This window comes from Anolis carolinensis, chromosome 1 (genome assembly GCF_035594765.1).
Source record: "Anolis carolinensis isolate JA03-04 chromosome 1, rAnoCar3.1.pri, whole genome shotgun sequence".
Lineage (NCBI taxonomy): Eukaryota > Metazoa > Chordata > Lepidosauria > Squamata > Dactyloidae > Anolis > Anolis carolinensis.
The window spans coordinates 124,361,222-124,376,024 of NC_085841.1; the positions used below are offsets into that span (position 1 = coordinate 124,361,222).

Here is a 14,803-nt window from a genome sequence, read left to right on the forward strand (position 1 = left end):
CATTGACTTGGTGGAGGGGGCCCCGATCCCGCGAGGGCATCTCTACTCCCTGACTGAACCAGAGCAAGAAGCTCTCAGGGAATTCTTAGAGACAAACCTTCGCAAGGGGTTCATCAGACCCTCTCAATCCCCAGCCGCCTCCCCAGTGATGTTTGTGAAGAAGAAGTCAGGGGAATTACGCTTGGTGGTGGACTACAGAGCATTGAACAATATCACCAAGCGGAACAGCTATCCCCTGCCCTTAATCTCGGATCTACTGGACCGACTTCGAGGAGCCAAGGTCTACACCAAGCTGGATCTTCGGGGGGCTTATAATCTAGTTCGCATCAGAGAAGGGGACGAGTGGAAGACCGCCTTCCAGACTAAATTCGGATTATTCGAGTCCCGAGTTATGAATTTCGGTTTATGCGGAGCTCCCGCAACGTTCCAGCATTTTGTCAACGATATTTTTCAGGACTATCTAGACAGATTCTTGATAATCTACCTGGACGATTTTTTGGTGTTTTCCAGATCACAATCAGAACATGAGAACCACGTCAAAATGGTGTTGCAACGACTGCGGGATCATGGACTTTATGCCAAGCTAGAAAAATGCGCTTTTGATCTACAAGAGGTAGATTTCCTTGGCTACCGCATCTCGCCTCTAGGGCTTTCCATGGATCCAGCCAAAGTTTCAGCAGTATTGGAATGGCGGGCGCCAACTAACAAGAAAGAGGTGCAGCGTTTCTTGGGGTTCGCGAACTACTACCGCAAGTTCATTCCAGATTTTGCCCGCTGGTCCGACCCCATCACTAGCTGCATCCGTGGAAAACAGCCTTTCCGCTGGACTGATCAAGCAGAGAAAGGGTTCCAGCAACTGAAGAAACTATTCACCTCCCAGCCAATTCTACAGCACCCAAATCCTGGAACCCCTTTTGTGGTGCAAGCGGACGCCTCTGATGTGGCAATTGGGGCTGTACTCTTACAACCGGTGGGAGATCACCTCCACCCCTGTGCCTTTTATTCTCGTCAACTAACCACACCAGAGAGGAATTACACCATTTGGGAAAAAGAACTACTGGCCATAAAGGCAGCCTTTGAAACTTGGAGACATTGGCTAGAAGGGGCCAAATTCCCCATTGAAGTCCACACTGATCATCGTAATCTAGAACATCTAAGAACTGCCCGCAAACTAAATCAGAGGCAGCAACGTTGGGCTTTATTCTTTGAACGTTTCAACTTCCAGATTCATTATGTGACCCCAGCTCAAACCAAACAAGCAGACGCCCTGTCACGTAAACCGGAATACGCTGCAGGACGCAAGGAGACCTTTGAATCCCAACTGCTACAACCTGAGAACTTTGCCACGCTCACAGTGGGGAACACCAAATCCAGTCCCATTGGTTCAACTTCCCCTACTCCAGGACCCATCTGTGCTCAAGAAATCAGGGCTAGTCAGCAAGCAGATGCCTGGGCGCAGGACCAACTTCGCCAAGGTCTGCATTTTCCCTTTTCGCTTAAAGATGGGCTGCTCTGCTATAGAAATCATGTTTATATCCCACCCGGACCGGGCAGGGAAAAAGCGCTTCGTCTGTGTCATGACTGCAAACCAGCAGGACACTTCGGACTATTTAAAACCATGCATTTGATCCTAAGAGATTTTTGGTGGCCCAAGATCCGCAAGGATGTGGAAAAATATGTCAACACCTGCCCAGTATGCCAGCGCTCCAAGATACGAAGGGAGAAGCCCTCAGGGCTTTTGCACCCCCTTCCTACACCATCTCGCCCATGGGAAATAATTTCCGCGGATTTCATCACTGACCTACCACCTTCCTGTGGATTCACCACGATCTTAGTGGTGGTGGACCTATTCACCAAGCTAGCCCATTTCATTCCCTGCGAAGGCCTCCCCACGGCCAAAGAAACTGCGGATCTATTTCTTCAGCATGTTTTCAGACTACATGGATTGCCCAAGAGTTTAGTCACAGACCGTGGATCTCAATTCACCTCTCGTTTTTGGAAGGCACTACAAAAACTACTGGGCATAGACTCTCGCTTATCTTCAGCTCATCATCCCCAAACAGATGGGCAAACGGAGCGCACCAATGCCACTTTGGAGCAGTATCTTCGCTGTTATGTAAACTACCAACAGGACAATTGGGCTTCTCTGTTACCACTGTCTGAGTTTGCCTACAATAATGGAGTTCAAGCTTCTACAAAAGAAACGCCGTTCTTTGCAAACTACGGTTTCCATCCACGTTTCTTTCCCCCTGTCATTGAAACTTCAGAAGTTCCCGCAGCAGAGGATTGGCTGCAGGAACTCACAGCGGTGCAACAACTTTTGCTCCAGCAACTGGACCAAGCCAAGGAGGACTATAAACGCCACGCTGACAAACACCGCCAGCCGGGCCCCGAAATCAAGGTAGGAGATCGGGTTTTCCTGTCCACTCGCTTTCTGCCCTCCCACCGCCCATGCCGGAAGTTAGATGCCCGCTTCATTGGCCCCTATCCAGTGGTGGCGCAATTAAACCCCGTGACTTTCAAACTCCAACTTCCGCGTTCAATGCGCATTCACCCAGTGTTTCACCGTTCCCTGCTCCTTCCGGCGGATGGTGTGCGTCCTGATACAGACCAACCGGCCCCCCCTCCTGTTTTGATGAATGGGGAGGAGGAGTTCGAGGTTGAGGACATTTTGGATTCTCGCTTTCATCGCCGCCGCCTACAATATCTCATTGACTGGGTGGGTTTTGGGCCTGAGGAACGCTCTTGGGAAGACGCCTCCACAGTCCATGCTCCTGATCTAACCCGTCGCTTCCATCTGACCTATCCCACCAAACCGCGACCTCGCGCCTCGGGGAGAGGACCCCAGTTTGGGAGGGGCCCTGAGGAGGGGGATAGTGTGATGAACCATGGGCCTTGTAGTCCTGCTCAGGACATTGTAATCCCTGATGAAGATGAAAACTTGGGTTTTTTACCTTCCCAGTCTGAACTGGATTCCTCTCAGCCAGATCTTTCCCAGGCAGATCTGGAAACCTTGCACCTGCAAGAAAGTTGTGCCCCAGAAGTATGTCAAACAACCCCAGAGCCTACTTCTCCCGTGTTCTTGCGCCGGGAGTTTTGTAAACAACAGAGAAGTTTGGATTCAGCTTCGCGCAGGAGTGCGAGGATAGCAGCTAAGAATGTTGCCAATTAACATTGGTTCTCGTGAGAATCTTTAAGGAGTTTAACATCTGGTCTCAGAGTTTAGCTTTCGTTTCTGATTCCCAGAGAACCGCTTTGGTGAGAAAGTTGGACTCTATATAGGTGTTTTGCCCGCGTAGCAACTTCGCGGAGTCAATTCGTCAGCCTACGGAGCGAGTTGTGTCTGGACAGCGCGCTCCGATTCAAGCCTCGCTTCAGCTCAAGCCTTGCCTTGCTATCCAGCCTTCGCCTTGCTTCCCAGCCTTTGTTTACCTACGGACCTTGCCTTGTTTCCCAGGACTAATCCTTGCCTTGTTTCACGGATTTTACCAAGTTATTCCACGGACCTTGTTCTTGTTCTTAGTTACCTTGTTCCACGTTCAAGCCTTGTTTCAAGTATCAAGTTATTTCCTAGCCACGCTCAAGTTTTATGGACTAAGGACCTTGTCATCTCCCCTCACTTTGCTTGGCAAAGTGAGTGTTTCGGTTATTGGATTACAACTTTGGACCTTAATATTTCTTATTGGACATTGCTTTTTTGGACTAATTCTGACCTTTCCTGAAGGGTCTAATTCTGGACTATTTTCTATACTTGTTTTTATTAACTTTATATATTCCTTCAATAAAGATATTAGTTAGATTCTGGCCTCTGTGTATGGTTATTGGTGCCTCTGCCGCCTGGGTCGTGACAGCATGGACCATGACGGGCCCTTTTTTTGCTGACCACAAGGTGACCACTAGAAGAAATAGGACCCCGGTTGGCGGCTCTTGAGTGGGTTTTTTGACCGGGTTGGCGAGCCTCTCTACGCCCGGTCGCTGGCTTCCCCCGCCGGCTGTGCGCCAGCCGCCTCAGACGTCTTCGTCTCCGTGGAGGACGCCGCCGCCAGACGGGCGGCGGGCTTCCCTTTGGCTGGGCACTCTCTGGCGAAGTGGCCCCCGTTTCCGCAGTACCAACAGAGATTTAGGCGTTGGCGGCGGGCCTTCTCGGCGGCATCTAATCTGGGACGCACATTGCCCAACTGCATCGGCACCTCCTCGCTCCCTCTGGGGTATGGGGCTGGTGGCGGGGGTCTCCATACTGGACGCGGCTGGACGCCGGTGGGAGCGGGAGGTTTCACCCCAGCTCTACCGCTCTGGCCTCGGACCCATTGTTTTCTGTTGGCAAGCATGACTTCAGCTCGTAAACATTGATCAATGAGTGCTTCAAGAGAGTGGGGAGGATCCACCTTGGAGATTTCTTCCAGCATCTCAATGTTGAGACCCTCCCGAAATTGTCCTCTGAGGGCTACATCGTTCCAGCCGGTGTTGTGGGCCAGCACTCGGAACTCGGCTATGTACTGGGACAAGGGTCTGTCCCCTTGGGAGAGGCGCCGGAGTTTGTGGCCGGCTGCCTCCAAATTGTCCTCGATTCCCCAGGTCGCCTTAAGGTGGTCCAAGAAATGTTGCGCTGATCTTAGATGTGGGGAGACTTGGTCGAACAGTGCCGTCGCCCAGTTGGCCGCTGGCCCGTCCAAGAGACTGTAAATCCACGCCACCTTGATGTCTTCTTGGGGAAACTCGGCAGCACGGGCCTCTAGATAAGCCTGGCATTGGCGACGGAAAACATGAACCTTAGAAGCTTCTCCAGAAAACTTGGTTGGCAACGCCATGGCCGGGAGACGGATTCCGCGCTCCTTCAAACCCCTTATTTCCCCATCCTGCGCATTGAGCTTGTCACGGATGCGGTCCACTTCGTCCTTGTCGATGGTGTAGCTAAGTGGCTGGCCACCCGGCACGGTTCCGGTAGACATACTGGCCTAGGTTAATTGGTGCTTAGGGTGGCGGAGTCAAACTGTCACGACCCAGGCTGCAGAGCACCAATAACCATACACAGAGGCCAGAATCTAACTAATATCTTTATTGAAGGAATATATAAAGTTAATAAAAGCAAGTGTATGAAATAGTCCAGAAATAGACCTTTCAGGAAAGGTCAAAATTAGTCCAAAGAAACAATGTCCAATATGAAATATTAAGGTCCAAAGTTGTAATCCAATAACCGAAACACTCACTTTGCCAGGCAAAGTGAGGGGAGATGACAAGGTCTTTTAGTTCATGAAACTTGAGCGAGGCTAGGAAGTAACTTGATTCTTGGAAAAACGAGGCTTGATTCAAGGCAACAAGGAAACAAGGAACAAGAGCAAGATCCGTGGTAATTTCTTGGTAAAATCCGGGAAACAAGACGAGGCTGAGTCTTAGAAAGCAAGGCAGGATTCGTGGAGTAAACAAAGCTGGGAACGAAGGCTTGGCGACAGGAACGGAGGCTTGGAAGCGGAGTAGCTGTCCACACACGCTACTCCGGTTGCTGACGAATTGACTCCGCAAGATCCCTTTGTGGGTAAAACACCTAAATAGGGTCCCGTTTTCCCGCCCAAGAGCAGTTCTCTGGAGAACCCGAAACGAAAGCTATTTTCTGAGTCCAGATGCATGACTCCCTAAACTTTCCCATGGGAAGCAGGCTTAATCAGCTGAATGCTTAGCAGCTATCCTAGCACTCCTGCGAGACGCCTGATCGACTCCTCTCTGTTGTTTACAAAAATCATGGCGAGAAAACGTAGGAGATTTAGGCTCAGGGCTTGTTTGACAGACTTCTGGAAGACAAATCTCTTGCAGGTGCAAGGTTTCCAAATTTGGCTGGGAAAGTTCCAATTCTGACTGAAACGGCGAAAAACCCAAGTTCTCCTCCTCATCTGGCACAACAGTGCCAGAAACGGGACTACATGGCCCATGACTCATCACATATACGCACCTGAATAAGAGGAACTGAAATCTGAAAAAATAAGATAGCTATTTTGGCTCTGTAGCAGGTACTTATTTATTTATTTATTTATTTATTTCCAGAATTTATACCCCGCCCTTCTCACCCGGGGGGACTCAGGGCGGCTTACACAGTTGGCAACATTTAATGCCAAGAACATAATAATAAAACAAAAAACAGTACATATAATCAATTAAAACTATAAAAATACATCATTAAAATACATTATAAAAATTAAAACATAAGTAAATTAGATCCATTTGTCTAAAAACCTCATGCTTCAGCCTGTACTTCTTTCTGTGCCTTTTACTTGGCATTATAAAGATAGTACCATAATACAGATTTTCTACAAAACATATTTCTTTCATCCAGCTGCAGTGAAATAAGGAGATACTATGTAAAGTAGCTCTGCATTTCCGTATTCCCACAAGATGTTTGCAGAAGGCACTATTTATTTTACAGAATCCACTAGAGATCTACTAATAGGCTTTTTGGTGGAATATTTTAAAATAAGCTAAATCAATCTAAATGATCTAAAATTATCAGCCATTGCCCAGCAAGGAAAAGAGTGATATGTCATTCTGAAGGTCTGTGCAGCTTCAAAGCAGTTTGGAAAATCTTTGTAAAAGACAAACCCTTTAATACTATTGGGAAATGATGAGGCTTGCTTCAGCAGGCAGTTGAGAGAACTTCACATCGAGCCTTTCCTACTGCCTGCATTCCATGACTTAGGTGGAATCCAGAACAAAACTACTCAATCAATAAGCCAAGTGAATCATAATAAATGTAAGCTACAATGATTTCACTGGATCTTCTTTAAGCCTAATGACATCAGCCCTCTGATCTTCAATGGTAGACTGGAAGTGAATCATTCAGCAACAACCCTATCACAGCAAAAAAAAAATTGTGTTCTATCTATCTCTATCTTTTTTTAGTGTCAAAAATTTTAAGGCTGTGTTAATTGCTTTTAGTTTATCTTCACGCTATTCCTCAAATTCGAACTGAAGGTCAAATTAAACATCATACTTCAGATTAAATGTAAAGAAATATGTGCTGTTGATATTAAATATCAGCAAACATGTAATCTTGTTTGAGTTATACCTGATCAAAGAGGGCACTAGAGGCATTCGTATAGCAGCTAGCTCCAAATGCCAGATGGAGAGAAGCAATTAAAAGAACCAGCTTTGATTAAACATGATTTACCTAAAATGACTACAGAACAAGGTGGGCAGAGTGTAGCCTTTCTGATATAAGCAGCACATACCACAGATAATGGTAATGGATACTGGGAGATGCAGTTCAACAGCATCTGGATATTGGATGATGGGTGATGTGGTTCAACAACTCTCTGGTGCAGATAATGTAGTGTTTTGTAGTGTTTGCTTAGCAAGCACAAAAGGAGAAATGAGATCTACTTCTACTGTCTTCATCACCTAATAACAGAAATGGAGCACAAGTGCCTACAGATCTATGACTGAACAACAACTTGGTCAAGTTATGTGTCAATTATGCAGTCACCTTAAGTATTACAGCATTATTTGCTCCACCTACTGTTGTGTCCCACTATTTCTACCTCAAATGACTTAGAGCGAGGGTAAACGGAAGCTCAGACAGGTAAAACACACACATGCAAGGGGAGCATGCATGGCACAACAGAACATACATAGATATTAACAAATAAATGAACAAGCGAGCAAGCATTGAAACTGAACTTGTAAAAGGAAACAAAAACCATTATCTTCATAAGTTAGTTGTGAAATCTGTGTCTTCTTGAACAGAAATATGAATTATTTTCCTGTGGGCCTTCAATGACCATGGTTCATTACTGTTATAAAAAAGTAATCCAGAAAGATAGTGCAACTTGTTTCAATTGCTACTCTCTGTGCTCCATCATCAGGACACCTTTTGTGTTTCTCATTGGTTAAACCATCTCAGTTTCTGTAATTTTACAATAAAGATCTGTTTTACAAAATATAAGCCCTGTTACACTAGACATTTTATCTTGAAAAAAAGAGGGAATAACCCTAGAAGACATGTATCTGTTGAATTTCTATATGAGTAATCCATTAAAAATAACACAATGCACATACTACATCACTTTAAGCATTTCTATTTAAAACAATATGTACAGAATGAAAAAATCAGATAAAAATGGATCAATATTGTCTGAAAAATTGTGGACATTATTGAAATACGAGTCAATGAAGATAGTTAATAATGCAAAGGTCTGCCTGTTCATATTTTATGGATATAAATGGTATACACAATGCTCAGGTACAATGGAGTCATAGGCATATAAATGTTGAGTGCTCTGTAGAATAACAATAATGCCGCAAACATTTAATAAAACATTTCGCCAATCACTTTCTAAAACTTCTGCTTTATTTTACAGAATTGATACAGTAAGAAAAAAGATATTTAAGTATGGCATAAAAACATCATTCAAGAACAATCCAAAACAGATCTCCATCAATAATACACTAGATTTTACATGAGGTATATTTTAATAATGATTAAACTTCTGGAGTTTAACTTCACAGTCTACCTGAGTGAAATTTTATGTCCATCCTGAAAACTATGGTGTAAAAAGAAAGCTTTATACAATTGTAAAACATGTTCGACTTATAAAACCAGTTATTAAAATGTATTATTTAAAAAACGATATTTTATTTTAGCACCTTTATTGAATAACTACGAGAGGATGTATTGTGCAGGTAGTGTTGCAGTATTATAGCAATGCCTAACCTGAATCATTTTCTTAAAATATTTTAGTTCTGGAAGCAGCTTAGAAATTTAGGTGGAATTAGGATTTTGCTCAGATGATCAAAGAGTATTTGCATATTTGAATGTGACACACTATGGAGAAAATTCCCACAACAGTCATAGTTATATCTGTGAAAGCTTAAAAGTGGGACTTGGAGATAAAGGAAATAGCTTCAGTAGTCAGACTCTTCCAGAAATCCATGTATAAAACAAATATGTTTGCAATAAAGATCATTAATGAGGCCTACTATGTCTCTGTGTGAGTGTCCTTTATCTCCTGACACATACCACTTCATCACACAGGTCTTCACAAGTGTCGCACGACACTTGCAGAACATTTCATTTACAGAGCCCAATGCAGCTCATCACATCACTCAATGCACACACTTCTGGTGGGGCTCCATAGATGAACTGTGGCACAAGTGTCCTATGATGCTGTGCCAGGAGCATGGGAGGCTTCCCATGTTCTATAGGAAGGGGAGGAAGCTGTGCAGTGATGCTTCCCCACATGTGATGGGGAAGCATCGCTGCAGGTGAGGCGGGGCGTGGGGCGATGGGATTGTCCTACTGTCCCGCTGATTCACCACGGAGGCTGGTGAATTCCCCCACTGCCCCTCATCAATGTGAAGCAAAGACTTTCTTCCCCTGCCAATTGTCCATTCCAGATTTGCTGTAATCTGGTTTACATTGTTTTGTATTTTTAACCGAGTATGTTCTCTATTGATTACATTTCCCCCTATTTCTATTATCTTAGTGCAAAGGTGGGGATTATGCAGCTCTCTAGTTTTTGTTGTACTGCAGGATCCACGAGCCCTAGCCAGCCTGCAGAATGTTGAGGGATGCTGGGAGTTTTAGTCCAACATGTGGAAGATCATATGCTTCCCTCCTTTCTCTTAGAATATATCAAAAGATTACATCTTTTCTAATAACTAGAGAAGCTCAACTTGTCCAGGACCCTGTATTGCAGTGGTTCTCAACCTGTGGGTCCCCAGGTGTTTTGGCCTACAACTCCCAGAAATCCCAGCCAGTTTACCAGTTGTTGTGATTTCTGGGAGTTGAAGGCCAAAACGTCTGTGGGCCCACAGGTTGAGAACCACTGCTATATTGGCTCATTCCTAGCTGTGATGGTAATTCATTTCAGACAATTAGGTGTGGGTAGAATGAAGTTTTATACTGAACAAATCGTATGCTCAGAATATTTTTATGGTTCAGGCCACTCAAACGTATCTTCAAAAATACTATTCTCTTATGGATGTGCAGATCATTGAGGTATACTTCATATTTATCTTCTGTGGGAATCTAGCGCAAAATGATGGGATGGGGCCATTCCAAATTGCATTTAAGGAGCTGCAACCTACAGTGATGGATACACAATTGCTCCATATTTAGGAATATTATATAGTCATGGCACTATTCCTACTATCATAAATGTGCTCCTAAACTACTTTTAAAGCCAACAACTACTTGTGCTGTAAAAGATGGCATACAAAAGAGACTTTTCTCCTACTTCCTACTTTATGTTTATTATACTTCCTATTGCATACTTCAAATTCCTAATTTGTTAATCTGTAATTTTTAACTGCCGAGTTACAGCACAAGTATATGCATATTTACCTAGAAGTAAGTCTCTCTGTGTACTGTAGAATGTGTCTTTCTCACCAGTATATGCTTAACATTTCAAAAAAAGAAGAAGAAGAAGAAGAAGAAGAAGAAAGCAAGAAAGCAAGCCAACAGCCACACCAAGTGATGAAGGACTGGTTAACTAGTGATCTGGGTACAGAAGAATGATGTTTCCAAGGCTGCTTCTATACTGCCCTATATCCCAGGATCTGATCCCAGATTATCTTCTTATCCCAGAGTATATGGCAGTGGAGACTCATATAATCCACTTCAGAGCAGCTAATCTGGGATCAGATCCTGAGATATATGGCCGTGTAGATCCAGCCCAAGATCCTTCTACCACATTCAGAAGCAAGACACTTATTGCAATTCTAGTCTCACTTCCTGGAGCCCTGATTACTGGATGAAAATACTGCCATTGCTTCATGAAACTTGTTAAGGTTGTTGTTTTGTTGGGGGGAGGGAAGGGAAGGCCAGGATATTTTACTGAATTATGCATTTGTGGTTAAGAAAGTAATTAAGAAGCTATCCCTCAGATGGAAACATCTGATCTAACAATCAAGTGTCGACTGACATACAAAGCTATCTATCTCATCAACTGCAAGAAAATTTGTGGGATATTTAGCCCATTAAATAGCAAAAATTCTCCTTTTCTCCACTTAGGAAGAAAATTGAATGAAATGTTTTTAGTCCTTCTGAAGAAACATAAATAGAGCCAGGCTGTTTCAAACATCTCTGAGTGATTACTGACGTAATGTGATGCCATTAATGTGACATAGTTCACCATGGTTCAGTTTCCTTAAACGGTTTTAAAACCTAACAAGCATAATTAAGATGTATTTCTCTGGGAGGTTCAGAACTTTTCCGAAAAAAAGTTTTGTACAACATAAAAGTGAAATTGGCTTACAACCATCACCCAGAGGACCTTCTCATTGGCTGCACCAAGACTGTGGGAAGAGCTAAATCGGTTGTCAGAATTCAAGATGCAACTGAAGATGTACCTCTTCTAGCAGGCCTACCCAGTCAATTTAAAATTGTGAATTTTAACCTGCATTTTATTGGTGTGGTCTTATGGGTTTGCTGTTATATGTATTTTAATAATTTTGTGTTTTATCTCTCTGTTCCAAATCTGTTGTTTCTCGCCTCGAGCTGCAAGGAGAGTCAGATAATAAATGTATTGTTGTTGTTGTTGTTGTTGTTGTTGTTATTATGCTATTATTATCTCCTATGCTTTGTGGAACCAGGCAAGTATTGTCTGTTTCTGCCACCCATCACCCCCAGTATGGTGTACTAATGGATGAATGTAAATTAAACCAAGGGCTGAGAAAACTAATGTTGTCTTTACACTATTAATGGAAATATGGAAGCTCTGCTTTCTCTGGCCAAAATGTTTATTTGTAAACGTAACAGAGCTATCCCAATTTAAATATTTTTTTAAATTAGTCTCACCAAACAAGGGAAGTTAGTATGTTAAAAGTCTATCTCTGAAATGTGTTACTATTCAGATTGCCAATGAGAAGGGTAACAAAATACTGTAACCCTCAAATATGTTCTTGATGAGAATATAATTCTTAGTCAAGTGTAGCAACAGAGGTAGAGACCACATACTAGTGGGATTTTGGCCACACATAGGTACTTACTGTTCCTTTAAGTGCTCACATTTGTTTTTACTACATACAGTAGATTCTCACTTATCCAACATAAACGGGCCGACAGAACGTTGGATAAGCAAATATATTGGATAATTAGGAGGGATCAAGGAAAAGTCTATTAAACATCAAATTAGGTTATGATTTTACAAATTAAGCACCAAAACATCATGTTATACAACAAATTTGACAGAAAAAGTAGTTCAATACGCAGTAATGCTATGTAGTAATTACTGTATTTACAAATTTAGCACCAAAATATCATGATGTATTGAAAACATTGACTACAAAAATGCGTTGGATAATCCAGAACATTGGATAAGTAAATGTTGGATAAGTGAGACTCTACTGTACCAAGCTTTTACAGATCTCCATTAATTTCTCAAACCATACAAAGCTCTCTGTTCCATAACTATGCCACAAGTTTAACAAGCACAGTCACTTTCAATGCTTTCTGTGTTACAATCAGGGCATAGTGGTACCAATACATAGCTACATTCAAAACTGGTTCTTATCTTGCACAATTTTTTAATTTCAAAATAATAAACTCTGTAGACAATCTTCAAAGAAAGCAATTTCTCATTTCCTTCTCCCTAATAAAAGATCTCAGACACAGTGGTTACTTAATGGTATAGTGTGTGCCATACTGTAATGATGTTATTGTTTTGTATGAAATGCTGGTGGGTGCAAACATAGATGAAATCGCTTGCATTGCCATTCTAGGGAGTCTCTGATGGTGTTATTTTAAGTAACCAAGACAACAAATTCCAAAATAAATCACACTTCGAATGAATTCTGCCTACTTTGCCATGTCCAAGAATATCCACCAATTTTAGCAGTTAATGTGTTGTCAAAGGCTTCCATGGCCGGAATCACTGGGTTGCTGTGAGTTTTCTAGGCTGTATGGCCATGTTCCAGAAGCAGGAGACGTCAGGAGATAATCCTTTTGGAACATGGCCATACAACCCGAAAAACTCAGAGCAATCCAGTGCAGTTAATGCTGAATTTGTGTGTACATATCTATGTGGGGCTAAGGTTCTGAGTATTTGTTCCCATCCCATGGCAGCCAAAAGATTGCAACACAAAAGATGCTGCTCTTGCAGATATGGATGTGAGGGCAATCTGGCTGCAACATCTGTCAACCCATTGATCACCTGGGTTGATGTTGCTCTTGCAGATATCTGACTTTGTAAGAGGATCTCCTTTATAAGACTATTTCAGCTCTTTTCCTAGAATATAACCATGGGGACCAGTTCAACTAAAAGTAATGATATTTAAATCTGCTTGGCTCATGTGGTAGAGTTTCATGGATATCTGGTGAACCTGCATATACTCTAATGCAATATCTATATCTATATCTATATATACCTTATAACTTTCCCATGGGTTTCTCAAATACACAGGATCATACTTCTAGCTTACATGTGGCATTAGCTTGATTGTTAGTGGTGAAAAAGCAGCACACTTGTTGCAATAATGTAAAGGCTAGAAGATTTATTGTGGCACAAGACTTTCATAGGCTAGAGGTTGCCTTGCCAAACATATGCAGCATCTGAGGGAATGAAACCTTCAGCTTTTATGAAATGTATAATTTTAAAAAGCCATCTCAAGATTCTTTGATATATTTAAATTAAAATCATAAGAGTGGAAACTCTCGTGTCCACTAGAGTTTGGGGCCAGAATCCCTCATGGATAGCAATATTCGTGGATACCAAAGAACCATTAAATGCAGTAGTATAGTAAAATAGTGTTCCTTATATAAAATGGCAAAAGCAATATTTGCTTTTTGGAATAGTTTTGGAAAATGTCAAGCTTTGATGGTTAAATGTGTTGATGAAACATGTGGATATCTTTATCTATAACTTCCTGGACTATATCAATACTTTCAACAACACAAATCAGTTGATAAATTCATGATGTATAAGGAGGATTGCAAAAATACTAGGAAACTGAGGAAAGTAAAGAATTAACTAATCCTTCATATCTGAAGAATGAAGAAACATTTCTTTCTTTCTGGGAAATGGATCTAACAGCCTGATCCTTTGCTTAGAAATGTATCCAAATGAATTCAACAAAAAGCTCAATTGCAGCTTTAGCTTTAAATCTGGAATACTTATTATAAAGGCGCATCTATTTCACATCACCTAGTATAATTTTAAAGTCCACATTTTTCTGTCAAAGTAAAACTGGTATCATCCTGAAGGTTCAGGGAGGGGTGTAAAGTATCCTTACAACTAAAACACAAAAAGCAGCTTTATTATATTCCCCGCCCCTGGGGCTTCCCAAGAAGCACCATTCCCAGCCTTCCCTTTGGCAAAAAATGCCATTGCGAAGGAATTCACATTATAACTTGGCTTCTTCCATTTTCTTCCATACATTTTAAAATGAACCACTGTGAGCATCCTCATTAAACACTCTGACAGAGACATTCAAATTGACCATTTACAACAAAGTGATATATTCAGATGATGAGCATGCCACTTGCATTAAAATTTTAAAAAAATTCTAGTCCCCTTTAAACACTCTCCTTGATCCTTTCATTCTGTTTCTTCTCATTCTGAGCCCAGCACACTTTTCAACCTTCAGTCAAGGATTTGCTCTTATCAGTCTCTATAGCCTTTATTCTTCTCCTCACAGCTTTGTGTTCCGCACTTCTTCGAGCTTTGTTTTCACGTTCTTCATTCCAGTCTGACTTGCTCTGACTCCAGAGCAGACCAAACTAACAAAAGATAATAATTAAGAACTACCTATTTTCATATATGGTTCATTATTACTACCCTAATAATATTTGTATGCATGTGATCTAACTATTCTGCCT

General features: G+C 42.2%; 1 protein-coding gene across 3 annotated transcripts in view; it reads right to left on the reverse strand.

Annotated features, from left to right (window-relative positions):
• col19a1 (collagen type XIX alpha 1 chain) overlaps nucleotides 1–14,803 on the reverse strand; it is a 280,321-nt gene that overhangs the window by 16,502 nt on the left and 249,016 nt on the right. The window contains exon 48 of one of the 3 annotated variants that reach the window (XM_062982115.1): nucleotides 8,314–14,704. The exons of the other annotated variants lie outside the window; for them this stretch is intronic. Coding sequence (XP_062838185.1) covers nucleotides 14,664–14,704 — 41 coding nt within the window. The 3' untranslated portion in view covers nucleotides 8,314–14,663. Of the gene's footprint in view, nucleotides 1–8,313; nucleotides 14,705–14,803 lie in introns of those variants that run through there. 3 annotated transcript variants of the gene reach the window in all.